Source organism: Psammomys obesus, unplaced genomic scaffold (genome assembly GCF_907164565.1).
Source record: "Psammomys obesus unplaced genomic scaffold, mPsaObe1.curated_primary_1811, whole genome shotgun sequence".
Taxonomy (NCBI): domain Eukaryota; kingdom Metazoa; phylum Chordata; class Mammalia; order Rodentia; family Muridae; genus Psammomys; species Psammomys obesus.
This window is the reverse complement of record NW_026585895.1, coordinates 21,269,143-21,281,704: the sequence shown is the minus strand read 5'-3', so window position 1 is coordinate 21,281,704 and position 12,562 is coordinate 21,269,143. Positions and strand designations below refer to the sequence as shown.

At 41.3% G+C, this 12,562-nt stretch overlaps 2 protein-coding genes across 2 annotated transcripts in view; one reads left to right on the top strand and one right to left on the bottom strand.

Annotated features, from left to right (window-relative positions):
• Ifih1 (interferon induced with helicase C domain 1) overlaps positions 1 to 7,901 on the bottom strand; it is a 51,662-nt gene extending 43,761 nt beyond the window's left edge. Inside the window, exon 1 of the mRNA XM_055600874.1 lies at positions 7,147 to 7,901. Within this exon, the coding sequence (XP_055456849.1) occupies positions 7,147 to 7,599 (453 nt within the window). The 5' untranslated portion in view covers positions 7,600 to 7,901. The remainder of the gene's footprint in view (positions 1 to 7,146) is intronic.
• Positions 7,570 to 12,562, top strand: part of Gca (grancalcin) — a 48,909-nt gene continuing 43,916 nt past the window's right edge. Inside the window, exon 1 of the mRNA XM_055600876.1 lies at positions 7,570 to 7,652. The gene's annotated coding sequence lies outside the window, so the exon portion shown is untranslated. The remainder of the gene's footprint in view (positions 7,653 to 12,562) is intronic.

Sequence of the window (12,562 nt, the reverse complement as noted above, 5' to 3'; positions counted from 1 at the left end):
TGTGTGTGTGTGTGTGTGTGTGTGTGTGTGTGTGTGTGTGTGTGTGTTTGGTGTATGGATGTGTACATGTGTGTACATGGATGTGCTTGTCTGTACATGCATGTGTAAAGGCCAGAGACTGACCTTTGCTGAGTTTTGTTGTTGTTGTTGCTGTTATTATTCATTTCTCCTTTTTATTTGGGTGTCTAATTGAACTAGGAACTTGCTGCTTTTACTAGACAGACTGGCTGCTCAGTGGTGGCTGCTCAGCCACCACTTCTGCTTACTTCTGTCCTGGAGAATAGTAGACATTTATTTGAATGTATTTTGGGCTTGTTATTTTCTTTCAACCTCATTTATGAAGTTTTTAAATGAAAAATCAAACATTTCATGGCCCCTTCCTCAACCATTACCACTTCAGAACTAAGTTGTTACTGATGCAGATTTACCTTCCTGCCTATGTAATATCTGTAGTATATTTATTATTGCAATAATAACATTTCTCCAAATTTCTGTAAATTCAGTGTCACAAGACATCAGTTTCCCCATTCCTTTTTAAATATAAGGAAGAATTACACACACACATATAAACATATATGTGTGTGTTTATATATATAAATATATATATTATATATATATCCTTTACAATATGTAATCACCATTTGCTTTCTCTTCTACAGTCATCTAACAAATCACTTTAAAATATAGATCTATACAATCATTATCAAAGACATGTTTCCAGTTCCAACAGTAACAGACATTTGGAGAAAATGTTAACTCAGGCCATGCTAGAAAGACTTTCAGTCCACCTTTGCTATCTCTGACGTCAAACACGCCACTTATTCTTCCTGGGCCTCACTTCCTACAGCAGAAACACACTCAATAGAAGTTGTGGGGTTCCTCCTCTCTCCTTGTGCTCGAAATCACCTGTGGAGATGTTAAAACAAAGCAATCAAGAAGGCGGACCTTAGGAAAGATACTCAACCCTCATTCAGAAGGGCAAATGGGACAGACATCGGAAGAGGGAGAAAACAGGGAACAGGACAGGAGCCTACCACAGACTCTCAAAGACTCTACCCAGCAGGGTATTAAAGCAGATAATGAGACTAATAGTCAAACTTTGGGGAGAGTGCTGGGAATCTTATGAAAGAAGGGGGAGATAGAAAGACCTGGAGGGGACAAGAGCTCCACAAGGAGAACAACAGAGCCAAAAAAACTGGGCCCACGGGGGCCTGCAGAGACCTATGCTCCAAACAAGGACCATGCATGGAGAGGACCTAGAACACCTGCTCAGATTTAGCCCACGGCAGCTCAGTCTCCAAGTGGGTTCCCTTCTAAGGAGAACAGGGGCTGTCTCTGACATGAACTCAGTGGCTGGCTCTTTGAGCGCCTCCCCCTGGGGTGGGGGGTAGCCTTGCCAGGCCACAGAGGAAGACAATGCAGCTGGTCCTGATGAGACCTGATAGGCTAGGGTCATATAGAAGAGGAGGACCTCCCCTATCAGTGGTCTAGGGGAGGGGCATAGGAGAGAAAACAGAGAAAGGGAGGGGGCTACAGCTGGGATACAAAGTGAATAAATTGTAATAAATAAAAATAAATAAATAACCACTCACAAAATGCCATCAAGAATTGATGAATAGGAGTACTTAAAATTTAAAAGTTCTGCATAATAAAAGGAACAATTATTAAAAGAAATATACATCCTACAAAATGTAAGATGAGGACTACTGCTTAGTGGTAGAGCATTTGACTGTAGAATAATAAATTTTTTTTGCCATCTAAAAAAAAATGTACAGGAGCTATACAAAGAGATCTGCCTTAATTCTGTCTGGGAAAAGAAGCCAAACACTTGCTCAAACCTTTTTTTTTTTTTTTTTCCACAACCTTAAGTAACCAGCAACCGAGATGAGAAATAATCTTGGATATTCTCAAACTTCCCAACCTTTGCCAAACATTGAAGAGTGAAGTTGCCCGCTCCCACAAAATGTACCTGGTTTTCTATTCCTGCCATTATATTCTGTAGGAATTATAGGAGGACTTGCTTGAAGTTTTGCGGCAGCACTGGCACGAAGTTAGTACTGGCTTTCGCTAGGGATGATGGGAAAGTGTTTACTTTTGCCAAGCGCTTGTGGTAGAAAATACTCAGTACCTACAGTGTCCACTTGAATCTCACTCAAAAGGTAGTTTCACCTTTAAAGTTTTAGTGGAGTGTGGTGTGAGGTGTTACACGGAAGATTAGCGAACATATTGCTGGAGTGGGTCCTCTCCTTCTACTCAAGTCCCTGGAAGGATCAAACTCAGCCTGTAGTCTTTGCAGCAGACACCTTTGCTTGAAGCTATTCCACAGGCTACAGGCTTACTAGCTAGTGCTAGAGTGAGGATTTGAATATAATAACCCAAATAGCATGATGCAGGCAACTATAGAAAACCTCTGTATGCACCAGAATCCAAGGTACAGAGATGTTTAGTTTTCTCTAGGGTCCCAAAGCTATTAAGGAGCAGACTCAGAACCTGATTCTAGGCAACAGAGTTTCCAGGAGGAATGATGGCCTCCTGAGCTCTAAGTCCACTTTCTGACAATAAGTGGTTAAAATGACTATCTAACCTAAAGTATTTTAATCCAATTCAGTCTATCTCCCTCATAGCATTTTCCAAGGACTTTTTTTTCTCAATTCTTGTGTTTATTCCAACTTTGGTAGTCTCATGATAGAAAAATATTTGTCTCCTCTGAAACTTGCACGATTTTTATTGTTTTCTGGTAATCTGAAGCATATTTGCTACAGACATAAGCAAGACTGACCTTGGATTCTTATTTAACTCAACATCCCCATTTTAAAACTCTGACAGAAATAACCAGGATTTTTTTCTAAGGACAGTGACTTAAGCTTTGTAAATAATATTCTTGTTAAAATTATTCTATTAACCAAATTTCCTTCCCTCTATCAAGTTCACGTTTATTGCAGAGTCTGAGATTTCATACTTTTTTTTTTTAAATCTATACATTTGAGGATCACAGTGCTTTACTTTTTCTGAAAGATTTTTACTATCTGAATGTGAAATTCCACATACTATCTGTTTTTTGTTTTGTTTGTTTCTTGGTAGCATCATCAATGTTCTCAGTTTTTAATATCTTCCCTTTATCGTAAGCTTTATAAAAGCATGTCATTTGAAGTAATCATATGTGTCCATGCAGCTGTTCTGCTTACTCTGTTCTCATAAAATATTGCAGTGATATTTAGCGCCCAACAATAAACATAACAATTTCAATTCCCATAGATTTACATGTAGCTGAACACAGAATAATTGCCTCTCAAACTCGAATATTTTCATGTGAATTTAAATACATGTTCATAGATACCATATAAACTAATTTATGGATTACAAAACATGGGTATGTTTGTGGGTACAAAAGATCACTTCTTGAATATTACAAATTTGATGTTCTTTTTCTCTTCAACTGAAATCAGTGGAGAAAGCAATATCGTTTTCATAAAGTCGTGGATTTCCAAGACAATTGTACAGCTTAGTACAAAGCTGTACAATTCTCTTCCTCTTAAATTTCAGATAGCTATTTAAATTATATTAGTGATCTTTTCAGTCCTTCAGAGTTCAACTTTCAGAGGATAGCTAATTAGGAAGCAAAATTTCATGTCCTAAACAAAGAATTGGTTCATGTTTTACCAAGTGAATTGTCAAACTTACATTGCTAATTTCTTATCCATACCTTTTTTACTTTTTGGCCCCAGTGGCCCTTGTCCTTCTTAATTTGCCAAATAATATAATACATGAAAGGAAACTTACTCAGAATTCAACTTCGTATCAGTAGAGCAAGACTCCGTGTCTATCTGGAACATCATGCTACCTTAGTTCTCCACATAAATGAAGGGCATAAGACCTCCAGGACTACAGGTGTTCAGTGATGTCAGCCATGGCTTAGAACATGCATCTCTCTCTCTCTCTCTCTCTCTCTCTCCATAGCTGTTCATATGGATATTACTGTGCCACTGAAATGTGATCATGACTGTCTCAGAGATCTTTGTGTTGTGTGTTGGTGGATGCCCCTCGGTTTTCACCAGGTATCCTGAGGAAAGTGGGCAAGCCAGGAGCATTCCATTCCTGTGAGAGCTCATTCTATTTTGATTATCTTGTAATTATCAGTGAGTCTAGCTTTTTGACTCACTAATGCTGCAGACAGTCTTAAACTAGGAAGACTGAACTCTGCTTAACGCTTTGCCATAAATGTCAGGTGAGCTCCGTGTCCATGTTTTTCTCTTGTCTTCTCACATTAGCATAGCACATGGCAAAGATGTCACTGAAATCATTCAATCTGAAAGATCTAATAAATCCGTGAGTTAAACATGTTCTTGGGGTGCTTATTGTAAAATAATATGGGGACCAATGAATGCTGGCAGATGTGGGTAAGAAGCTAACATTAAAATAACTAATCAAGTAAAAACAAACAAACAAACAAACAAACAAAAAACACCCACAAGACAACTGCTCAACCTAGCTCAGAAAGTCTACACAGATAATAATGACAGACCATTTTTAGAAGCCCTGGTTAATCAGTTAAGTAAAGCTTAACTTTAGATGTCTTTTTGAAGTTACCAGATCTCAAATTTGAAAATTTAATGCTCATAAACTATCTATTTCCCAGCATCTGGCAAAGCAAATTCAGCTTATCATATGTTTTCAACTCAATTTTCTTTTCCTTCTTTTCTCTCTCTCTGTTTAAATTTTCAAATAAACTCAAACGCCAATCAAAAGATAAAAATACTAGCACTGGCAAGGTTCTAAGTAGGGTATTCAGAAGGCAAAAGACAGTTTCTCTTTCAAATCAATTTAATCCAGGGACATTAAGAAGTAGGCTTTTATGTGGGAGATTTACCTAAATCCTTGAAATCTTACTCCTAAATCACAGAGTGAAATGTGTGATAATCAAAGTCGATATAATCTTCATATCAAAAGCACACTGATTATTTATGAAGCTTTTCCCTTAGTATTTCATGATTAGTATTGATGTGAGGTTGAAATTACTGTGTTAGTCATTTTTTCCCAGGTAAACTTGGGATCAGGGAACCAGATCTCACATACAGCAAAACGCAAAGACAGACCTCCATTCCACCCCTTTCCCAGTCTATATCCTTATGATTGTGCTGTGCCACTCTGTTGTCTCAAGTTAAACACTTGATCTCTGTATCAAAAGAGATTCCTCCAAATGTAGAATGATGCACAAGGAAATGATTTCAGACTCACCACTGCTCCCTGGCCTCAAATCAGAGCTTTCCTTCTCTCAGGGATTCTTTAGAAATGTGAAACTGGGAGAAAGTTTGGGTTGTTTTTTTTTTTTTTTTTTTTTTTGCTTAACTACTGCCAGTACACAAAAGTCCTTTTACCATCCATCTTCTTCATGTCAAATCCCTTGCATTACTGCTGGCTGCCTCTGAGCTTGCCAGAATCAAGAACTTGGATAAGATGTAGCTGGCAGAAATTCAACCCAGGCAAGACAAAAGTGATGCAGATAGGCAGACGTGTTTAGCGTAAATAAGGAGAAGTGCTGATTCTCTGGCACTCGGGACACCACAGCACCAAACATAAACAGCTTTGTGGTGTGACTGGACTCTGTTGCTTCTGGACTTCCTAACAGCTACTGTGGCTGGAAATGCCATCTTCCATCTCCAGCTGGCTTGGAGGCTGCATACTTTCTTCCAAATTAAGATTCTGCCACAGTGATGTACACATTTGTCATATCCAGCTGGACTACTATAGTGCGCTCTAGCCGGTTCTCAATACACAAGATGATATAAACGCAGCTGACAACAGTGCAAAGTAATTTACTTGTTGGAGAAACTGGACAATCAAATGAGATGCCTCTTTGGCTCTGGACAGGCGTAGGTGCTGCTGGCTCTACGAAATACTATTGGTAACGAAAGGCCAAATCACATCATAGGCTATAGCCAGTCTGACGCCCACCAAAGAATCAAAAAGAAAAAAGAAAGGCCAAACTTGTAGCAAACTATGCATGGAGCCTTTGACTTACAGTAATGGGTTATCTGTCCACATGTTTTCCAAATGAAGACTTTAAGTTTTGTCTTGTTTTGTTTTTAATCATGTGTCTGTATGTTGTGGGAAGGTAGAGTATGTGTTCGCGGGTGTAGTGAGGATGGAAGCCATAGCCATCAGATCTCCCCGGATCTCATGAGTTTATAGATAGCTGTGTGACGCCTGACAGGGCCACTGGGCACTGAATTCGCCTCCTCTGCAAGAACAGCACTTACTACTGATCACTGAAGCATCTCTCCAGCCCCAAAACAAGCCTTTTGACACGCAATGCTGGGTAAACCAGATGCATAGAGTTCAGCTTTTATGCAGAACCCAACAAACAACTAACAGTATAGTAAGTCCCCAGTCAAACTGACCCACACAAATGATGCTCCAAAGGGGTCGCCCGCTCCTTCACGAGTGTGAAAAATCGAGAGGAGTAGTATTTGTCAATGTACTGTCTCTGACCTTGAATTCTAGAAAACATGGAAACCTTGATTAAAGAAAGAAACAAGATGTAATTTTTCATTTGGACCAAGACTTAATGAAATGTGCACTGCTATAAGGCATGAACGAGGGGTACTGGGGGCCTGATAATACATATTTTACTTGTATTGGCCACACTACCCCCACCCAACTCAGAAAAGGCAGCTGTAAATGAGTTTATAAATAAAAAGGAAAAGAGTTTCAATAAAACTTTATCAACACTTAAAACTGAACAGTCAAGACTGTTCTACAGGCCATTCTTCAGCTTCTGGTTCTTAAGTTATGAACAGAAGGCTAGATGGGCAGGTGGGCCACAGTTCGCTGACTGCTATTCCAAGGTGTATGTGAACTAAATCATAAAATTCAACATTCCTGGACTTGATGCATCAAACGATAGCAGGTCCGCTTCTGTTCTTCCGGGGAGAACAAGAGTTAATTGTTTAACTTGCCTGCTTTTTCTCATCTGCTAAATGGACCCTCTGTGGGTTGTTTTGAACAAGAATCATAAAAGGTGGGGCGGGTCTACAAAAAAAAAAAAAAAAAAAAAAAGCCAAAGACCACTCTCCATAGATTCCATAGATTGCAGCCCTGCTTTGCAAAATCTTCCGCAAACCCAACTCCATCTAACGTGACACCTACCCGATTCCTGTCCTCCGCTGTCAACAGCCCCTTCTCCACGCACGGATCCAAGACATCGTTAAACAGAAGCCTGTCCACCAAGGTGGGCTGAAGGAGGTTCAGCAGGTGGAGACACTCATCGTGGACGGTCTCGGAGGAGGGAGAGGGCAGGTCGGTGAGTGTGGGTTGGACGTAGCGCGCGGCTAGGGGGTTGCCACTGCGCTCCAGGGCCTCCACAAACATCTGCCCCCACCCGGCCGGCCACGCCCCCTTCTCCAAGGTGCTCAGCAGCAGTCCCGCGGCGCTGGTGTTCCCACCGGTGTTGACCCTTTTGAGGATCTGCTCTTTGGTTTCTGTGGGCAGAAAGAAGAGGTAGTCCAGCACCGGCTCCACCTGGATGTAGCTCTTCAACCTGGGCCTGAAGCAGGAGATGTGATAGCGGAACCTGTCCTCTGCGGAGCACGCACTCGACATGGTTGGTTCTCAGCGAGGGCCGGAGGAGTCTCCCGGAGGCCGACGATCCACAGGTGGGAGTGGAAGGGTCCCCGCCTGGGCTGCCCGGGAGCCGCAGGGACCCGGTGGCTGGGGCGCAGGGTGGCACCCGGGGGGTGGCAGGTGGGCCAGGAGTGCGCTGCGGGAGGTGGGCGCAGACGCGGGAGCACTCGCTCTCTGGCTGTGCCGCTCACCCGGACAGGGAGCTTTAAGTATTGTTTTCCACCCACAGATCCTCGAAGTTGCAGGATCGGTTTCTGTTTCGATTCTCTTCTCCGGACTTTACTAACGTCAACTTCCGGGCTAGAGAATTAGTTTCGGGAGGGAGGAGGGAGGCTTGTGGAGGCAGCTGGTTAAGGGTGGGAGGACTTTGGCCAAGGACACCATGGGAAGGCGGAAAAACCGGAGGGAAAGCGAATTCGCCCTCGTGTTGAGAAAGCGATGCTCTGCCATGTATTATCTGCGGATATTTTGTCTTCCCCGACGGGTGCTGCCCACAAGACCGGACCCACTTGTCAGTTAACATGCAAGGAAGGTCTTAAAGGAAAATGAAGAATTGCCCTTAACCCTGAAGTAAAAATTGAGTTGCTCTCATTTGTGGGGGTCGAGGGGTGGAAGTGAGGCAGGTGGAGGGAGGTTCCAGAATAATGGAGCTCAAGGAGGCATTTCTGCACACTCCCTACAGTAAACCTCACAGCCAGTGGGGGCCACAAAACTAATTTGCTCCTCCCAAGAACTGAAACTTAAGTATAAAAGAGCGAACAATACTAAACAGCTTTGTTTTCCCGTGCTTTGATTGGCAGTATAATATTTATTCAGATTTGACCTGGGCCTGCCTAGTGACAGATGCCTGCTGACTTTAGCCACCAATTCTGCCAAGACTGACAGCTTCCTCTCTTCCGGGGTGTAAGTTCCCTGTATTCTTTAGTAGACAACTTTCTTATAATGAAACAAAACAAAACAACAATAACAACAACAACAAAACCCTCAGCAACTTATTTTTGATATAGCTGCCATTCTTTTCTTGGACTGAATACAACAAGTTTTGGCTGAAGCGTCTAGTAACTTAATTAGCAACTAATGTACCGCCTTGTAGCAAACATCAATTTGTCTATGTCATCCTAGAGAAGGAGGGAAAAAAGGCATTCACAGTGGGGGGGGGGGGGAAGGCAGCTTTGTCCCTGTACTTAAAACGTACAGAAACTGTATAAATGTGAGTCTGTGTGTCGCTGTCCACAAAGCAGGCAACTAGATGACAAATATGGAGGTACATTAATATTTTAAGTAGAACTTCCCAGTCCCGAATCACATGGGAACTGGAAGTTGTCAGAAAGACAAGCTCACTGAAATCTGGTGAGTTTTAGTTATTGAATCTGCAAACGGCATCTTTTTGAGATATTAGCAAAATATATTATCCAATTTCCCAGCTGCCTATGGGTTCTATTCTACAGGACACAGCAGAAATTGACCAATAAACCAAAAATCATTCTAGTCCCTGGTATTTTTCCCATCTTCTCTTAGTTTCAGACACTGAAGATTCAGAGGGGATTGCTGGTTGGATATGGGGGATGATGTCATTATCTTAACATCAAAGATACTGATGGATAGAGGGTTCAAGTAGATAACTAAATGTTGGTATTGAAATTATTCATTCATACTTCAAAGTAGTCACCACGTATCACTATATGGCCAACGTTTTTCTAAATACTGTTAGTAATGTAAAGTTTCTATTTTTATTGAGCCCCCCCAAAAAAGGGAGTGAAGACAGATACTAATAATACAATTGAAATATCCAGTGTTCCAGATCAGGATAACTGCTGGGAAAATAAGCTAAAGCCAGATGTAGAGTTGTGCCACTGGTTGCTTTGATTTTCCACATAGGTGTCCTCACCCGTGCCACAGTCAACATTCCATGATATTCAATCGGAGACAATTTTGTATTTTTTGTTTCCAAATTGAAGTCACTAGCTGGTTGAAGATTGAGTGTGACAGCTGAGGGAGAAGAGACAGGAACCTCTTTTTCTAAGATTCTATCACAGTTTTGAAAGGACCTCTTCTAGAAAAATGTTGGTAAGGAAATAGAACTCCATTTACAATTTCTCAACAATTATCTCTTTGGGCCAGCAAAAAAGCTCAGTGAGTAAAGACACATGTGAAGACCAGAACCCACATGACTGAAGGAGAGAATAGACCCCTACAATGTCCCCTGACAACTAGTCACTGTGGCATGAACACATACACACAAATAAAGTAGTATAAAAAATGCTTTTCCTTCAATTGTATTTTTGTATGATGATTTATCATCTGTACTTTTTGTTATTGTTGGTTTTTTGAGACAGGGTTTCTCTGTGCACTTTCCTTTTTTAAGTTTTTAGATTTTCTTTGCTTTTACTTTCATCATCATCATTCTTCTTTTCTCAGTACTAAGTTTCTGTTTCTTTTCCCCTCTGAGAAAGACTGCTGACTGTATTTCTTTTCTTTTCATCTTGCCCTGAACTGCCCATCTTTTGAAAATCCCCAAAGATATACTTTAGCCCCCATTGGTTTCAAGTCACTCTTCAGCATCTTGTCTAAATGGTAACACAGGAAGATGCTAGACTATAGATTCCTGTTATTTCCAAGTTTTCATTATAATTTTTAACATTAAAGAAGTAAAGATGGGAAAATCAAGCTGGTTGGTTAAGCCAGTAATGGCATTTGCCACCAAGCCTGACACCTGAATTTGACCTTAGACCCATATGGCAGAGGGAGAGAGTCACTTCCTACAACTTGTCCTAATACACACAAACACAGAGTAAATAAACAAATTAATGTAGTAAAAAAGTGGAGATGTTCAGTGCTGCCACACAATGTAATAACCACCTAAAACAATAATGGTTTTATTTTATTGTTGTTTGTTTGTTTTATCTAAGAAAATGACATTAAATCCAGTTTTATGAGCAAATCTTTTGTTGAATCTTTGTATTTATTTTCTAAAAAATTGAAAGAAAAACAAAATAAATAAATAAATAAACAAACAAACAGAGGACCCTGAGATTTCACCTTACACCCATCAGAATGGCTAAGATCAAGATCTCAAGTGTCAACACATGCTGGAGAGGATGTGGAGAAAGGGGAACCCTCCTCCATTGCTGGTGGGAATGCAACTTGTATGACCACTTAGAGTATCAATTTAGCGCTTTCTCAGGCAGTTAGAAATAGTGCTACCTCAAGATCCAGCTATCCCACTCCTAGGCATATAACCAAAACTATGCTCAAATATACAACAAGGACATTTGCTCAACCATGTTTGTAGCAGCTTTATTCATAATAGCCAGAATCAGGAAACAACCCAGAGGTCCCCCAATGAAGGAATGGATACAGAAATTGTGGTACATTTACACAATGGAATACTACTCAGCAATTAAAATCAAGGAAATCATGAAATCTGCAGGCAAATGGTGGGAACTGGAAAAGATCATCCTGAGTGAGGTAACCCAGAAGCAGAAAGACACATATGATATATACTCCCTCATAAATGAATATTAGACATAATATGGTATAATCATACTAAAATCTGTACACTGAAAGAAGCTAAGCAAAAAGGAAGATCCTGGGTAAGATGCTCATCTTCATTCAGAAAGGCAGACGGGATAGGCATCGGAAGAAGTTGAAAATAAGGAGCAAGACAGGAGCCTACCACAGAGGGCCTCTAAAAGACTCTACCCAGCAGGGTATTAAAGCAGATGCTGAGACTCATAGCCAAACTTTGGGCAGAGTGCAGGGAATCTTATGAAAGAAGAGGGAGATAGAAAGACCTGGAAGGGTCTGAAGCTTCACAAGGAGAGCAACAGAACCAAAAAATCTGAGCCTAGGGGTCTTTTCCAAGACTGATACTCCAACCAGGTACCATTCATGGAGATAACCTAGAACCCCTGCACAGATGTAGCCCATGGCAGTTCAGTCTCTAAATGGGATCCTTGGAAAGGGGAACAGTGGCTGTCTCTGACATGAATTCAGTGGCTGGCTCTTCACCTCCCCCCTGAGTGGGGAGCAGCCTTACCAGGCCACAGAAGAAGACTATGAAAGACAGTCCTGATGAGACCTGATAGGCTAGGGTCAGATGGAAGAAGGCATCCTCCACTATCAGTGGACTGGGGAAGGGGCATGGGAGGAGATGAGGGAGGGAGGGTGGGATTGGGAAGGGGTGGGGGTAGAGTTACAGCTGGGATACAAAGTGAATAAATTGTGATAAATAAAAAAATATATTAAAAAAAGTTTAAAAACAAAACAAAACACTGTATCTAAGAGTGTTAGCCAAGCAGCATGGAGTCACTGTGTGTGGAGACTGACTTCAGGGTACCTGAGCTCATATCTTAGCATTGTCTTCCTAATTCCTTTGTGATTGGCACATCAGTAAGATGCATGGCACCAATGCCATGCCCTGAGGTTGTCCTAAGGATGAACTGCCAATTGCTTATGGTCAGGCCTAGAATGTTCCTGTACCCAGTAATAACTCAGTTCTCCAAGGATACAGAGCCTATGAAGGAAGTTGTTTCGTTATGGATATAGACATTTTACCTGGGTTTAGCCATGATCCCTTGTGTAATTAGACTAATAGGCCGACTCAGTAGGAGTATTTATTAAAGGAATATTTTCCTGCCTTTATGTTCCCAAAAAGACCGATAGCCTTGTCTTAGTGAAGGTTTCTATTGCTGTGACAAAACACCATAGCCAAAAGTAGCTTGGGGAGGAAGTGTTTATTTCAGCTTACAAGTCCTGACCAGTCTTTCCTGAAGAGCAGTCAGGCCAGGAACCTGGAGGCAGGAGCTTATGCAGAGGCCATGGAGGGGTACTACTGACTGGCTTGCTTCCTCATGGCTTCCTCAGTCAGCTTTCTTTCTTTCTTTCTTTCTTTCTTTCTTTCTTTCTTTCTTTCTTTCTTTCTTTCTTTCTTTCTTTCTTT